A 16,469-nucleotide genomic window follows, 5' to 3' on the forward strand; every position below is an offset into this window, starting at 1 on the left:
CGGTTCGTATTCAAAATAGAACGCACCGGTTTTTAAAAAAATGTATGTACCAAGTTCGGATATATATAAGACTAACTAATGAATGAAGAGTGGCAAATAGCATGCGCCATGTCTATTTATCTTTTGCCTTCAGTCTTAGCAGGAGCACTTGTGGTATATGATTTTCTGAAAAGATCCTGGCCTGCGCTTGAGCCTTCAAAGCTCGATCTGGTAGTCGAAGTCGACGATCTTCTTCTCTGGTTCCTAGCAAACTGTGGGTCGATCTTCTTATTTGACTTTGACGACGCAAACAAGCCCAAGATATCGGTCAACGTTACAACCCCTACTAATTTACCTGGCAATCCACCTGGCTCGCTGCCTGGGGGAATGTTCTGCACGTTGCTAGGAGTAGACACCAGTTGATTTAATGTACTCTCAATGGTAGAAGGCGATGCCTTGGGTGATTGAGTGACCGATTTTGAGTTGGAGTTGGAATTGGAACTTGATGTCGAACTCACGGAGCCATGGTGAACTGAACCTCTGTTCTCAACAACCCATAGCCTATGGGATTTTGTAGCGACTAACTTTGCAATAACCCGGCCTAATGACGATTGATTATTAACATGAAAGATAGGGAATTGATCCTGCCCTTCTTCGATACCCTTCTGGGTCAAATTGTAACCAATAAATCCCAAAACCGATTTGAATAACAAGTGCGAATTCTTAGAACTGGTAACATTTTTCACATCGACAATTGAAATGTTTCCAATTAACGCCATTGTCTTGTCGACCACTGCTAACGACGTAACTCTCTCGGTGAACATCTTTAATAAAGCTTCGATTAATAATTGATCTTCGTATATCGTGATGGGGTTATTTGATCCAATTTTCAAGTCCTGTAAGGTCGAATTAATATAGAAATCCAACGATGGAAATCTCCGGGCATTCTCCCACATGTATTTAATCAATCTTCTCTGCGATAAAATACCCGTAATCTTGGTGCCATTCATATTGGTTATGGCAACTCTGTGAACCCCATTACCCAATGACTCCATCGCCTTGTATAAGGTGTCTTGCTCGCTGAATTTCACAAACGGGTTTTTTGGGTGCAACTTGACAATGAAGTCCACTGGCACCTCTTCACCCTTCTTAGCTTTATTGATCGACTTGGTGATCAGGTCCTTCTGCTGGTTCGATAAGACATCGTCGCCTCCTTCGTAGATCGACAAATCATTCAAATTGATCTTATTCATAATTAACAAAAGATAGGTATTCACGTCGCTGTAATCGAATGTCAAACAGTTAGTAAGGTCGGTCGAATCCGTCTTGGACAACGACACCGGTACACTCGTCAAATTGTGCTCCATCAACGTCTCAAACGCCTTCTGGACCGAAAACCCCGAGTTGATCGAAACCAACTTGTTCGACTCCGTCAACTCCACCAACGGGATTTCTGCCCAGTCTACGCCCACAATTGACCCCTTAGACGTGCCACCGTTCACGTTTCCATAAATCGACGACGCCCGCGAGCTCACAGACGTATTTCTGCTCAAACTGAACGAATGGATATCCTCCTGGTCTGGAGTATTGGGAAGCGGAGGTGGAGAACTCAACATCTCCACAATCGATGGCTTTCTAGATGGAACATGATGACCTGGAGTCTGTGGATGGTTATTACTTTGATTACTGACACTATTAGAATTGCCGCCAGTATTAATATTGTGAATTGGCGAATGCTGTTGTAAGGGTGACCCAGGATTTTGCCTCTGGAACGAAAATGAATTGGACATTATATATTACTATCGCCTATTTTAATTCAATTGGGTGTATGTGTTCCTAGTGTATTGAACTATGAAAATCAAAACAAAATGAGTAGTTTGAAGATTTTGGATAAAATATGATACTACTATATACGAATAAATGGGGTATGACCTGATATTGCTCTTGAAAAATCTGGTGCTCGCGTATAATGAACCCTGTGGGTTTTGTGTCACCTCTTGTGGAGATGGAGTTAACCACTAAACAATGAAGTATTTGACACATCAGGATGATTAATGAGAGTCTCGCGTGCAGCTATATCGGAGAGGGTGGTATTGGGGTTATTGTGGGACTTGTAGCCCAATTGTGGGATCCAATTGTGTTTTTGTAGTTGTCGGAATTGAAGGCTACTTGGACTAGGTGGGAGAGATGTGATCTGGGACGTAAAGGGCTAACATGGTAGTAATATGGGAGATTTTATCACAGGAGAGATCACGTAGTAAAGAATTGGTGTCAATTGGTGTCAATTGGCTATTGGTAGGCGTCGCATGGATATGGAAGGAATTGTGAATCGGCCAAATATCTGGCATTACGCAGTGCGAACAAGGCCATCTATCTCATAACAATTGTAGGATCACAAACCCAGTACGACGCACTTTGAAGGCCGGTGTTAGTCCGTGGGCAAGTCCGATATTATATCAATGTGCCAGATAATCCAGGCTAATTGAATTGTGGGTCGTCTTACACTGGATGTGCAATGCAGCAAAAAATTGTTGCTCGACATCCTTTCCGTTTCGGGAAATTTAGTCACTCTACATTTACTACAATCTGCTACTCTCTCTTCTAATGGTTGAATCCGCATCCGTGCACCACCCTTGAAGACCACCCTAATCACCAACCTTTAATGACCCAAGGTTTTACCACGTCATTTTCCTCGGTTGCTTTTTATATTTCGTCCTATCAATCTTATATGATGTAACTACTCGCCTCAGATCTGATAACACATTTGGTAGCCATATGCTGCCCACCCACCTGGTGACAAGACTGAGATCTGCCCATGGCCCAACTAAAATGTATTCATCAGATGCTCACAACCGCCTTTAACATCCATACACCTATACTAAACGACATCCGCCTTGTTGGCCCATTCGGTTGTTCCCTATCCATTCGTCCTACACATTCATACACATACCTGTTTTCCATCTCTAGTTCTACCATTCTCTCACCACCTTCCATATACGTTACATATCTCTCCCATATACCCTATATAGACCTTCTATACCTTCTATACACCTACATACACCCAGCCTGTTATCTAAGCACCATTGCCCCTAATCTTGCTCGGCCTCACAGTCGTTGCTCGCTTATTAAAGATGGCGCATTTCCACGACCTCATCTATCGCACCCAACAAAATGGTTCATTATTACCGTTTCTGTTTCTGTTGGCTTATATATATAGATAAACTATTATGTCTGAAAAAAAAATCTCTTTCTGCATTCACTCTAACTAGTTGGTTTAGGTATATTTTAACATAATATATTGTACTAATACTTTGAATTCAAATCATTGGTAGCCATGTCAGATAAAGTTGAAGTAGCGGACGTTACGTCGCTTAATGCTTTAGCAGCAGGTACTAATAAGAAAAACCCAAGAGTTGTCGCAGCTGGTTTGGGTGGACGTTTGATGGGTACCAAGTCATTGGTGGATGTCACCGCAGACGAAATCACCAAGGACTCTGAACTGTCGTTGGCAGAAAAGGATAGAAAAGACAAGGAAAAGTGGACCAAAATGACCCATATTTCGGACCAGCCATGGACTTGGTCAAATTGGTCGGAACACATTAACTGGTTGAATTTGATTTTGGTAGTTCTTGTTCCTACCGTTGGGTTTGTGTGTGCATTGAGACACCCACCACAACTTAAGACGGCAGTAATGGGAGTGATACTTTACATTTTGTCGGGTTTGTCGATCACGGCTGGATACCATAGATTGTACTCTCACAAGGCGTACGACGCAGCAGTACCAGTCAAGATTTTCTTTGCTCTTTTTGGTGCAGGTGCGGTTGAAGGTTCCATTAAATGGTGGGGCCACTCGCACAGAGTGCACCACAGATACACCGATACCGCTAGAGATCCATATGATGCCAGACAAGGGTTATGGTACTCGCACATGGGATGGTTGTTGATTAAGGCCAACCCTAAGAACAGAGCCAGAGCGGATATTTCTGACTTGACCGGTGACTGGGTGGTTAACTTCCAACACCGTCATTATCTCGTAATAATGATTTTCATGGCCCTTGTGCTTCCAACTTTGATTGCTGGATTAGGATGGGGTGATTATTGGGGTGGATTCGTCTACGGAGGAATCATCAGATCTTTCTTCATTCAACAAGCCACATTTGCTATCAATTCGTTAGCACACTGGATTGGAAGTCAACCATTCGACGATAGAAGAACCCCTAGAGATAATGTTATCACTGCATTGGTCACCTTTGGTGAAGGTTACCACAACTTCCACCACGAATTCCCATCGGATTACCGTAATGCTTTAATATGGTACCAATATGATCCAACTAAGATCACCATTTGGGTGTTATCCAAGTTGGGATTAGCATGGGGTTTAAAGACATTTTCTCAAAATGCCATTGAACAAGGTTTGATCCAACAGCAACAAAAGAAGTTGGACAGAATGAAGTCCAAGTTGGAATGGGGTACCATGCTTAATGAATTGCCTCTTATGGATAAGGAAGAGTTTACTGCAAGAGCTAAGAAGGATGGCTTGATTCTTATTTCTGGTATTGTTCACGACGTTAAGCAATTCATCAAGCAACATCCTGGTGGTCAAGCATTGATTAGAGTCTCATTGGGTAAGGATGCCACTAAGGCTTTCAACGGTATGGTCTACGCCCATTCTAATGCTGCCCACAATATGTTGGCGAACATGAGAATCGCCATTCTTAAGGACCACGCCGTTAACGGTAATACCTTCGACCTCCAACAAGAATTCCTTGATAAAGAAAAGGTTAACTGATTGGGCTACGATCGAAGACTTATTTATTTCTCTAGATTGACATTTTATTGTCACGAGTATTTTTATTTATGATTTATAATTACATGGTTTATAAAGAATTACACATATTGGGTATAGTAACATTTTGATGTAGGGAAGAACTGTAGAGAACTTATCATGCTTTTACGAGTATATTTTCTTAGCTTACTTTATTAGCTTGACCATTTACGGACACATCAGGATCTATGCTTTTTCGCAAACAAGCAATCGCATCTTATTACTTATTGTACGACTATCGTTCGATAATCGCTTTAAATATATTCCATTTAGTTCCAATAGTAACAATCAATTCTTCCGTGGGCCAAAAATCAGCTAATTAGTGGTTCAGAATTACAAAGATGGCCCTACTTGACCGGACAAATCCGGAAAATAAGGTGATTTTTTACTTTAGAGAAGTCATCTTTACCGCGAAAATAAGGTGATACTCATTTATTGAGTGACATTAGTATCACCTCATTTTTGCACCCATTCTAAGACGTTGATGTATATATAAACCCAATAACTTTACTATGATTCTATCTATTCCTTTTCCTCATCAGTTATATATTCAAATCCCTGAAATATACAATCTCAGCATTTAAAATCGCAATAATTAACAACAATGTCAGCCATCGCAAAGTTACCAAGAACTCAATTTAAGTCATTATACGCCAAAAGAGTACCGGCTGTTTTAGCCTGGGCTAGTGGTTTGGGAATTATATTAGGATGGCCTCATGCTGCTTATTATTTTTCAAATAAAGCAAATCATGTCCCAAAGAATAACAAATTCTTATTCTAAGTTGAGTATACATTGAAACTTCAATCTTACAAATGCATTAGCACTTACATTTATCTTCAATCATAATTTAAACCGCTAGAAGTTATACATCGGGTTATAATCGGTTTAGAGTTTAAGTAGTTCACGAATACATATTTATTTCTTTTCTAAACTTTTGTAAATTTTGCACATTTTATAAATATAAGCAATCTGACTTGAACAGCAGTCCAAATCACCACAATAAAAACTTCAGTCTTCCCATACGCCGAAGGCAATTGGAAATTATTTTATTAGTACTGCTTGTATTTAGTGTTAGTTCATGTATGGCAAAAAAATAGTGCATTCTAAATCTCACCAAAAAGTCGTGATATTTTCCACAAATGATTTCAAGGGGATAATAGGCTACTCCTGAACTAAGACAAAATGTCAAAGCCATTTCAATCGATAAACGATGTAATCAATACAACATCTAAACATAAGCAACAGTCATTCAATGAATTATACGGAGAACCCGAAAACTTTTTAGAAATTGAGGTATGTAAATCATTATGTCCAATATCGAATGCAATCCAAAAGCAAATTCACTAACATATCAGGTACGAAATCCACAAACACATTATGGAAAAGAGCTCTTTACTGATTATGAAATCATATGTCGAGTAAGTATAATTTTGAAATATCCAAAACCTTAGAGTTCAGTTATTAACATTTAGACCAATATACCAGCATTCAAAAAGCGTAACAGCAGAGTACGGAGAAGATATTCTGATTTTGTCATATTCAGAAAGCTTTTGGAACAAGAAACTACTAGAGTTATAATACCGCCATTACCGGGGAAGATATTGCTTAATTCCAATAAGTTTAACGACCTTAATATTGAGAAAAGAAGACAAGGTTTAGAAAAATTCATATCGATTGTTAGCGGGCATCCGTTGCTACAAACAGGGTCTAAGACATTAATTGAATTCATTCAATCCGATAAATGGGAGCCAAGAGGCTACTACTAATCAATTTTCTTCGAAAAGATTGATATTCATTATGACCCAGGTATACTAAACGTGCAGGATAGATAGTTATAGAGGTCATTCACATGTGTAATTTAAGTAGGATATAGCCCTACTATCAATATGGTTACAGAGATATGCTTCGGTTTTCCGTAGATTATATTTTTTATCTTGAAAAATACTTATGTCACCTAATAGCAATTTGAGTCGAAAGATACGGAATTAATATGCAAATATTGCTTTTATCCAACGTTCATTATCGGATAAACACCATTAATTGCCTGGAAGTGGAAATTGAGACCCTAGCGCCACAGTCTTATCATAACCAAATGCATATATCGGATATCTATGATATTAGGTTAAATTCTTAAACCATCATGTTTAGAGCCTTGTTGCGACCGTTTAGAAGCTGATATATTATTGAATAGTCGGGTTAAAGTTCTATTTGTTTGCCTTGTGTTCTTTTTGGAAGTTACTCATATTTCAACCATTCATCAATCTTAATGCAACAGAAATTATGCGGATATGTAAGGACTACAATCTGATAGGTCATAAGGCTATGTAAATGATGAAAAATTCAAAGAGTGTCTAGCTTATTGACTTGATTAGTCTATGGCTTGACTAATTTATGAGCCTTAGGACATAAGTGGTTGATACGACAAATGTGTGTATATAGTTTACTCGAGGTGTTTATAAGAGCCGCTAATATATGACTGACTGATTCTACTCGTGCCGGAGCAACTTAATCTTGAATAAAGAAGATACACCTTAATAGTCTTGTAGGGCCACTAGGGTAAATTTTAAATGGTCTATAAATATCAGAAGCATCACTAATTTTTCAATTATGCTCGCATGAACCCTTTAACCTCTTAGTAATTTCAGAGTGCCTACATAAATCTGACAAATATCCTATACCATACGACAAATTGTTGAACAGTCAATGGATGAAGTTGGAAATGGCTGGTGATTAACTACATATGCATCTACGGTGTACAGTGAACATGAAACAAAAGTCTCCACCTTAGACGATGAAAAGCTACCACCGAAAGTAACTGTGCCTTGCATCAGACAACAAGCATATACTTGTCGTGTTCTTTAAATCCTAGCATTGAAATTATCTGCTTTGTTGCAGCTGGTACTTTCTGCGGAGAAATGTTAAAGGCCGAACCATGCGCAGAAACAAAATGGTTCCAAATTTATTGGCCTATTGGAACTATTCAAAGCTTATCGTTGTATGCTTCCTGTAACTCGAAACCTTATAGCGTATCACTCATCTCCAGTCAACACGATGATTCTACCTGATAAATGGGTCCAAAAATGTTACTCAAATCTTCAAGTATGCGATTTGTCGATCCCCATGGACAGAGTGTACTTGGAATTGAGCGTTCATACAAGCACATCTTGCATGTTCAAGAAAATTAGTACGTTACAAGACAGCTACCACCGCCCCATACATAGTCAAATTTACTCAATGTAGTAGACAATAGGATCGAGTACCGTTGGCATCTGATCGTTTCGGCTTATCATTACACCCTAAGTCCATGCAGTGTTTACATATTTCACTAGTCATCTGTACTTCTCTCCGGATAAATACCTTGTTGCATTATGTCCGAGAATACATGGAGCCAAAATCGGCAATCTTGAAATTTCCCAACACGTTATGTTCGTTAAAAAGAGACTTCTTAAGCCCGAAACAAATCGTTGGGTTTCAAGCATTGGCCCGTTTCTCAATGACCAAGCACATCGACCATTTCTATTTCATGGTGTTTATGTGATAGCTAGTCACCGTAAATGCTTTATCATCTCTATTTCAAGTGTTAATGTATAGAAGGTCCTTAGAACCTTAATTTCTTCTCAATCCCTACAATACCACGATATTATGTGGAGAATTTAAATCCGAACCCTTATGCATATTCATACACTATACAAGTGGTCCATTGTTAACTCAAAATTGTCTCTTATCGGACTATCCAACACTAGTATAGCCATAATGACCTTAATCGGTGTTTAGAACTTGTCGGTCATAAGTCAACTTAACTGCGAAATATTACAAACGGGATCAGCGAAGCGAAACCTATGAGTTGAAATCGTGCCCAAGAATCAACGATGAGTGTGGGGTTGACAGTAGTGGAATAGGGTAATTGCTTTTCAATAAGCGAAGTCGAAAGTGATATAAAAGGGATTGATGTTCTCCAGATAATTGTTATTTGATTCTTGTTAATTATACACACTTGTAAAAATCCAAATTATTAAAATGTCCATTCCAAAAACTCAAAAAGCTATTATCTTCGAAACCTCCGGTGGTGAATTGAAATATGCTGATATTGCGGTTCCAAAGCCAAAACCTAACGAAATTTTAATCAATGTTAAGTTCTCTGGGGTCTGTCATACTGACCTCCATGCATGGAAAGGAGACTGGCCTTTACCAACTAAATTGCCTTTGGTAGGTGGACATGAAGGTGCGGGTGAAGTTGTTGCCATTGGTGAAAATGTCCAAGGATGGGAAATCGGTGATTTAGCAGGTATCAAATGGATCAATGGTACCTGTTTGAATTGTGAATTCTGTCAAAACTCCAATGAATCCAACTGTGCCAAAGCTGATATGTCTGGATACACCCATGACGGTACTTTCCAACAATACGCCACTGCCGATGCTGTTCATGCTGCTAGAATTCCAAAAGGAACCGACTTAGCTTCAGTTTCTCCAATTTTATGTGCTGGTATTACTGTTTACAAAGCTTTAAAGACTTCCGGTGCAAAGCCAGGTCAATGGGTTGCAATTTCTGGTGCAGCTGGTGGTTTAGGTTCCTTAGCGCTTCAATACGCTAAGGCCATGGGTTTCAGAGTTTTAGCAGTTGATGGGGGCGATAAGGGAGAGTTCGTCAAGTCCTTAGGTGCTGAATCCTATGTTGACTTTACCAAAAGTAAGGACGTTGTTAAGGAAATTCTGGAAACCACTGGTGGAGGTCCTCACGCTGTTATCAACGTTTCTGTCTCAGTCGCTGCCATGAACCAATCGACTGAATATGTTAGATCTTGTGGTACTGTTGTCTTAGTAGGTTTACCACATGCTAAGCTTGAAGCTGGTATCTTCAACACTGTTGTTAAATGTGTTTCTATCAAGGGTTCTTATGTGGGTAACAGGGCTGATTCTGCTGAAGCAATTGACTTCTTTGCAAGAGGCCTTATTAAATGCCCAATTAAGGTTGTTGGTTTATCTGAATTGGCTAGTATCTATAAATTGATGGAAGAAGGTAAGATTTTAGGTAGATACGTCGTTGATACCTCAAAATGATTTTTTAAATATTTCAGTATGTTTATTAAGAGTGTTTGATACATTCTACCAAAAAAGAATATATGCTATCTATTCAAAGTTCATGTAATTTGCAGTGGCATTAATCGTAGTTACATTGCACCGTATCGATCTATTAGGCCAGTCCTTTGTTTAACAGCAAATGGACATCAAAAACAGCTATACATCTCTCTCTTGACAATAAATGTGTGCATGCCTTCATATACGATCTCTACAACCACTCAAATATTAATATAAATATAAAAATATAACCTTAATAATCACTACTTACTTTATTTAAAAAGCTCTGTTTAATGGAGATAATAATGGCTTACCCTTGTAAAATTGAATAGTCTTGGCGGCTCTATCAGCAACACCTTCTGGGGTGAATTCGAAGAATTTGTAAATTTCTGGACCCTTACCGGAAGCACCGAATCTGTTCAAACCAAATTGTTCATGAGAGTATTTAGACCATCCGAACGAGGACATAACTTCGACGGACATGATTGGGACACCATCTGGTAAAACAGATAAACGGTAGTCTAATGGTTGCTTATCGAAGGTTAAGAAATCTGGCATGGAGACAACACCAGCCTTGAAACCTTCAGATTCTAATTTCTTAGCAGCATCAGCAGAAATAGAGACTTCGGAACCGGAAGAGACAATGATGACATCTGGCTTATCTTGCTTAACTAAAGTGTAACCACCCTTAGCAGCCTTTTCAATAGATGAACCTTCTAATTGAGGTAAGTTTTGTCTAGTTAAAGCAATAATTGAAGGAGTAGAAGTAGATTCAATAGCTTGTAAGTAAGCAGCAGAAGTTTCATTACCATCAGCTGGTCTCCAGACAGATAAGTTTGGAATAGCTCTGAGGTGAGCTAAAGTTTCGATAGGTTGATGGGTTGGACCATCTTCACCTAAACCGATGGAATCGTGGGTAGCAACCCAGATAACTGGATGGTGAGATAAAGCAGACAATCTGACGGCACCAGCACCATAGGAAACGAAGTTCAAGAAAGTACCACCGTAGTTCTTGTAGTTGGCACCGAATGCAGCAATACCGTTCATGATAGCACCCATACCGTGTTCTCTAACACCGTATCTGATGTATCTACCAGAATAGTCACCTAAGCCAGTGGCAGGTGGTTGAAAATCAACAGAACCAGCGGCTCTGGTTAAGTTAGAACCAGTCAAATCAGCAGAACCACCGATAATTTCAGGAATAACTGGTAAGATTTTGGTTAATACAGTTTCGGATAACTTTCTGGTAGCAACAGCGCTGTCAGAAGGAGAGTAGGTTGGCAAAGCGTCGGACCAGTTTTCTGGTAACTTACCGTCAAGACGACGTTGCAATTCAGCACCTAATTCTGGGTACTTTTGCTTGTATGATTCAAATAACTTCTTCCAGTCTTCTTGGACCTTTTGGTTTTCTTCAACGTGTTTCTTCAAGTAGTCGGTAACTTCCTTTGGAATAACGAAGGTTTCTTCTGGGTTGAAGCCCATACTTTCCTTCAATTGCTTGATGTCATCAGCCTTCAATGGAGCACCGTGGACACCGTGGGTACCTTGTGCTAAAGAACCGAAACCAATTGTGGTGGTTAATCTGATCAAAGTTGGCTTGTCTTCAACCTTCTTAGCTTCATCGATAGCCTTAGCAATGGCATCCAAGTCAGTGTCACCCTCGGCGATTTCAATTAAGTGCCATCCGTAAGCCTTGAATCTGAGCATAACATCTTCGGTGAAAGCAACATTAGTGTTACCATCAATAGAGATATGGTTATCATCCCAGAAAGCAATCAAGTTATTCAATTGCAAGTGACCGGCTAAAGAACAGGTTTCAGAAGCAACACCTTCCATCAAACAACCGTCACCTAAGAAAGCATAAGTGTAACTGTCGGAGATCTTGTGGTCTGGCTTGTTGTAGGTAGCACCAAATTGCTTTTGGGCCATGGCCAAACCAACAGCATTGGAAATACCTTGACCTAATGGACCAGTGGTCACTTCACACCCTGGAACATCCAAAGCTTCAGGGTGACCTGGAGTCTTGGAGTTCAATTGTCTGAATTGCTTCAAGTCTTCAACAGTCAAATCGTAACCGTACAACACCAATAAGGAGTATAATAAAGCACAGGCATGACCATTGGATAAGATAAATCTATCTCTGTTGATCCAATTGGTGTCCTTTGGGTTGAACTTCATTTTTTGCCACACAGCGTGGGCTGCTGGAGCCAAACCTAATGGAGCACCAGGGTGACCAGATTGGGCCTTATCGACTGAATCTACCGATAACAAACGGATAGTACTAATAGCTAATTGATCAAGATCTTGGGACATTGTATCGGAAATATAATCTATTAATACCTAATTTATAATAATTAATACTAATATATAGATAAACTACAATTTTTCAAATTTTCGTCCGAAAAGTTATTGGCTCATTTAAATAAGTTGCCTATTATGTAACCATTAGAAATCATACAAAGTCGATGCTGAGGATAACGTTGGGTACATATGATCCTCCATGAACAGTCATAGGCAGGAATAGCAATTCAACCGGATGTTACTGAATATAATTCCGAAAATAAACGAATAACGTGGATCAAATGCACGGTTTGTACTAAAACAAAGAACGAAATTGTCGGTCGACCGGTACCGGTATATTGCAGCACCACTAGTATGTAGTCATCACTGAATCCCTAGGGGTGTTCTGGTTTGTTCTGGTTCCACCAAGGTTCGTGATGGTGGTTTCACAGTCGACCAGGGTATAACTCTCGGGCGTTGCTTTTAATTTGGTTGGCCGTATAGACGGAAAAATGTGAATTGGTGCTGGGCATATATTTTTGGGGTAGTAGTATGTAGGGTATATGGAAGGTAGTGAGCCGGAAGGTTGAGTAGGATTCTTGTTAAGGATTATTCGGAAAAGAACACTCCGGTGCGCAAAAATCGTTGAACGGCTTAAGCAGAGTTAACGAGCATAAACCGGCCACCTAGGGATCGCTAAAAGGGCGGGAATCCTCGAATTCGACATCTAAGATAAACGAGCCGGCGGACGTGTTCGTGGGGGAGTCTGTTTCGTTATACTGGTGTAAGGGTCCGGTGGGTCTGCCCAATTGGGACAACTCGACGGCTTCATGGTGGGTGTCCACGGTGATGGAGGAGGTGGAATTGGGCCCACCGGTGACATCAAGAAGCACTTCACGACTCTGGGGTATGGATTCGGCCGGCCTTTTCACACTAGTAGCCCTGGTGATCTCGCCGATGTCTGAGTCGACGTCAGAGTCTGAATCAGCATCATCATCGGCGTTAACATTGATGTAGTGGTGCTCTTCGGACGACATGTCCACAGGGTTCTCCTGGGGAATCGACGTTTGGGAGTCTCTCATGTTCGTGGTGTTTGTGGCGTCTTGTTGTGCCTCGTATGCCACCAGCGAGTCGTCGTACGTGTCCGCATATGTGTCATCGTCTTCGTCTGTAATATCGTCTTCGTCCTCTTCTTCAATTCTGTCAACATTGATCAACTTGGGATGGGCCTTGATGGCGGTCATGGTGCTGTCTTTATTTGTAGACCCGTTAGCATTTGCGTCGGCCTGCCCAGCGTTTGCATCCTGGAGCTGGTTGGCTCTCATCACGTCCCCAATGATAGACGCATTCTCGATCGTATTCAAGTCAGAGAACACAGACTCGGTCTCGTACGAATAGATCGATCTGGTATTGTTCTTGGTGGGTCTCACGGTAACCCCCGGTATATATGCAATAGGCAAAATGTTAGATGCGTTTGTAGTGGACATGGTCGTGGCCACAGAATGTCTACTAGAATTATTATCCAGATAGGCACCAACTCTAGTTCTCGCTCTCGCACCCCCGCGACCCCCAGTCCGTCTGGTGTTCTTGTTATATTTGGTCTTGGGTCTGGTGAACGACTCGTACGACGATATCCTCTTGTTGGCAGCAGCAGGTCTCGTTCCTGTCTTCTCCTGAGTACTTCCATTCCTCGTTAAACCCCCTAATGGTGCCATATTGGGGTCTCCCTGGTAACTATCAAGGTTACTGATGGTATAGTCACTCTTGCGGTCGCTCTCAGACTCGATTCCACTCATCAATATATCATCATCATCCTCTAGTAACACAGGATGTTTCTTTCGATATACGAACTTATAATACAAAATTCCTACCACCATCAATATCAATACGAATCCTCCGATCGATCCCCCTATTATGCCTCCGACAGGCTTGGATTTAGTTGAATCTCCATCAATCCGTGTACATTTATAATAAGCACAAGTGTCGCATGTTTGATGGGCCAAAACACATTCTTTTCCTGACTCACATTTTGGGCATGAATTCTTCGGCTTCGAAGGGCAATCAACGCATTTAGTTCTCTTTTCAAAAATCGAATACGGTATAACTGTCATTATGTCTTAAGTCTTATCTATTATCAGCACTTTCATATGTAGTAGAAAAACTCAGCAGCCCGATATAATAGCTTAATATTCCTCAAAGTGTACTCTAGCTTCTTAGTTATCTGAAATATGACCTAAATACTCTTAGCCAGTCTTCTAGATCCACATACTCTTATCTAACATAGGGCGATTTTTTTTATCGTGTCTGATGATCCGCAATTTATTTCAGTACACAAAATTTGTCGATCTAGATCTAATGCAAAATGGATACTCAAGACGTTACAATTAAGATTATAATATATGCTGATAATATGTAGTCTAAATAAACTAAAATACACGATGTGAAATGATGACAAAAGACGATAATGATGGTTTAAAAAGACTCCCTGAAATCTTGACTAAATTTATAGTTCTCCTTTCTTCTAGTTAACCACGTCTTCTCGTAGTCAAAATACTTATAGTTCTCTTCATTATTTGCAGAATCGTCTTGCTTGTTTTGTTCGTCTTCTTCCTTTTGTATTATAGACATAGATCTATTTTTACCTCCGTTCTTATTATCCTTTAAGAACCATTGCTTCACGTCAGTGTTGAAAATCCAGCCTCGTTTGCTCAACTCCTGTGCAGCATTCCACTTGGCTAGGTTATCGATGCCCTCGCTGTAGTAAAAGCAAAAGAAAAGGGTATCGTTGTCAAACTTCTTCATTATGTGGCTCGAGTTCAACTCATACATTGGCTCCTGTGGGTAGTCCACCGACGATGGATGGATGCTTGTGGGGTGGTATTGTCTTGGTTTCTCTGCGTCAAATGAGTCTGGACAGTTGAGTAAAGATGATTCTAACAACAGAACAATCGATTGGAATGGTAATGGATTGTGCAACCTCGATTGGGGCAAAGTTGATAGCCTGTTTACAGTGTCAAAGATAGGTTTATTTACATTTAAAATTGGCAGTTGCGTCTCAGACCTAGTTTCTGGCTGCGTGGATGGAATATGTTGGGTTTGAGAGACTACTCTCTTTTTGCTGTCGTCTGCTTGGTGGAGTTTCTGTGGCGTGCGTTGTGGTGATGATGTTGATGACTTTGCTTGGTTTAATCCTGGGGGAAGGACTTTTGCAGCTGCTGGAGATGACATGGATGCCTTGATAATGTTTGAGTATGATTGAGCCGTATTAAGAGGTGGTGGGTTTGCCGCTGGTACGACTGTAGTCTTTCCTTTTCTCGCAAGAGTACTAGCAGCAGAAGTCGACTCATTCGACGATTTAGGTTCACTCTTTGCCTCGCTTTTGATTTCTGGCTTAGTTTCACGTTTAGATTCCGTTTTGGCTTCTGGCTTAGTTTCAGTTTTTGTTTCTGGTTTAGGTTCTTCTTTTGGTCCATCCTTAGGTTCCTCCTTCGGTCCTTCTTTCACTTCTGCTTTATTTTCTTCATTATCTTCATTCGCATCTTGTCCAGAACCAAGAATATCGTTCTCTTCAGACATTTCTAATTGATCATAGAAATCGTCATATTCGACATAATCATCTTCTTGATTAGTTTCAACGTAGTATTCCAAATCATCTTTAATATCATCCACACGTTCAGGATCTAAGTTCTCGTTTTCTATGTTTCTCAAGATCATTTCCAATTTACTTAAATGATTATTATTCCTCTCCACGTTATACTTACAATCATCAATTGACGATTGTACGCTATACGAGTTTGCCGATTTGGTTTTCTTCAATTGAGTGGCAAGCAGATGTATCTCCAGTTCCAATGACTCGTTCTGCTGGTTCAACTGATCAATTATGTCGCCGATGTAATTACAAGCTTCTTGCTTCTTCGCGTCTTCGGGGTCCGTGAATTTGTTATACTTTGTCTTCTGGCTTTGCAACTCCAATCCTTCGTTGGAGAATTGTTTGATCTTAGATGACTTCTCCAAGTCTTTGAATTGGTCCATAGCATGTTCAATTTTGGTACGGTTGTCTTGTATTAAACTTTTATCTAACTTGATACTGGTGTCACTAATCCATGTTTTCAATTGGTCTCTCAGTCTCTGCAACTTCTTGATTTCCTTCTTCAAGTCACTTTCCAATTTTTCCTTCTGGGAACTAATTTCAGTCGTCATCAATTTATCGTAAATATCATCGAAAACAGTTAATCCTTCCGCAATTTTTTTGTTCGTCTTATCGAACTCTTGTTGTAGCTTTCTAGTACTCATTATAACCTAGTTCAA

The 16,469-nt window shown here is 40.2% G+C and overlaps 8 protein-coding genes across 8 annotated transcripts; 4 read left to right on the forward strand and 4 right to left on the reverse strand. All coding sequences in view use genetic code 12, as the record gives it.

Annotated features, from left to right (window-relative positions):
- Positions 1 to 116: 116 nt before the first annotated feature.
- DEHA2F03850g (DEHA2F03850p) lies at positions 117 to 1,769 on the reverse strand (the record flags this gene model as incomplete). The annotated part of the gene is made up of 1 exon (XM_460534.1): positions 117 to 1,769. The coding sequence occupies one exon, from the start codon at positions 1,767 to 1,769 to the stop codon at positions 117 to 119; it is 1,653 nt and encodes a 550-aa protein (XP_460534.2).
- A 1,544-nt stretch (positions 1,770 to 3,313) lies between these two features.
- On the forward strand, positions 3,314 to 4,768 carry DEHA2F03872g (DEHA2F03872p; the record flags this gene model as incomplete). Its single annotated transcript, XM_460535.1, has 1 exon — positions 3,314 to 4,768. The coding sequence occupies one exon, from the start codon at positions 3,314 to 3,316 to the stop codon at positions 4,766 to 4,768; it is 1,455 nt and encodes a 484-aa protein (XP_460535.2).
- A 1,219-nt stretch (positions 4,769 to 5,987) lies between these two features.
- DEHA2F03894g (DEHA2F03894p) lies at positions 5,988 to 6,571 on the forward strand (the record flags this gene model as incomplete). The annotated part of the gene is made up of 3 exons (XM_002770688.1): positions 5,988 to 6,098; positions 6,161 to 6,223; positions 6,278 to 6,571. 3 exons carry the CDS (start codon positions 5,988 to 5,990, stop codon positions 6,569 to 6,571), a joined length of 468 nt encoding a protein of 155 aa, XP_002770734.1.
- A 1,538-nt stretch (positions 6,572 to 8,109) lies between these two features.
- On the forward strand, positions 8,110 to 8,343 carry DEHA2F03916g (DEHA2F03916p; the record flags this gene model as incomplete). Its single annotated transcript, XM_460536.1, has 1 exon — positions 8,110 to 8,343. One exon carries the CDS (start codon positions 8,110 to 8,112, stop codon positions 8,341 to 8,343), a length of 234 nt encoding a protein of 77 aa, XP_460536.1.
- Positions 8,344 to 8,822: 479 nt separating this feature from the next.
- On the forward strand, positions 8,823 to 9,863 carry DEHA2F03938g (DEHA2F03938p; the record flags this gene model as incomplete). The annotated part of the gene is made up of 1 exon (XM_460537.1): positions 8,823 to 9,863. One exon carries the CDS (start codon positions 8,823 to 8,825, stop codon positions 9,861 to 9,863), a length of 1,041 nt encoding a protein of 346 aa, XP_460537.2.
- Positions 9,864 to 10,157: 294 nt separating this feature from the next.
- DEHA2F03960g (DEHA2F03960p) lies at positions 10,158 to 12,194 on the reverse strand (the record flags this gene model as incomplete). Its single annotated transcript, XM_460538.1, has 1 exon — positions 10,158 to 12,194. One exon carries the CDS (start codon positions 12,192 to 12,194, stop codon positions 10,158 to 10,160), a length of 2,037 nt encoding a protein of 678 aa, XP_460538.1.
- A 653-nt stretch (positions 12,195 to 12,847) lies between these two features.
- DEHA2F03982g (DEHA2F03982p) lies at positions 12,848 to 14,272 on the reverse strand (the record flags this gene model as incomplete). The annotated part of the gene is made up of 1 exon (XM_460539.1): positions 12,848 to 14,272. One exon carries the CDS (start codon positions 14,270 to 14,272, stop codon positions 12,848 to 12,850), a length of 1,425 nt encoding a protein of 474 aa, XP_460539.2.
- Positions 14,273 to 14,633: 361 nt separating this feature from the next.
- Positions 14,634 to 16,454, reverse strand: DEHA2F04004g (DEHA2F04004p; the record flags this gene model as incomplete). Its single annotated transcript, XM_460540.1, has 1 exon — positions 14,634 to 16,454. The coding sequence occupies one exon, from the start codon at positions 16,452 to 16,454 to the stop codon at positions 14,634 to 14,636; it is 1,821 nt and encodes a 606-aa protein (XP_460540.2).
- Positions 16,455 to 16,469: the final 15 nt, after the last annotated feature.

The sequence above is a fragment of the Debaryomyces hansenii genome (genome assembly GCF_000006445.2).
Source record: "Debaryomyces hansenii CBS767 chromosome F complete sequence".
Lineage (NCBI taxonomy): Eukaryota > Fungi > Ascomycota > Pichiomycetes > Serinales > Debaryomycetaceae > Debaryomyces > Debaryomyces hansenii.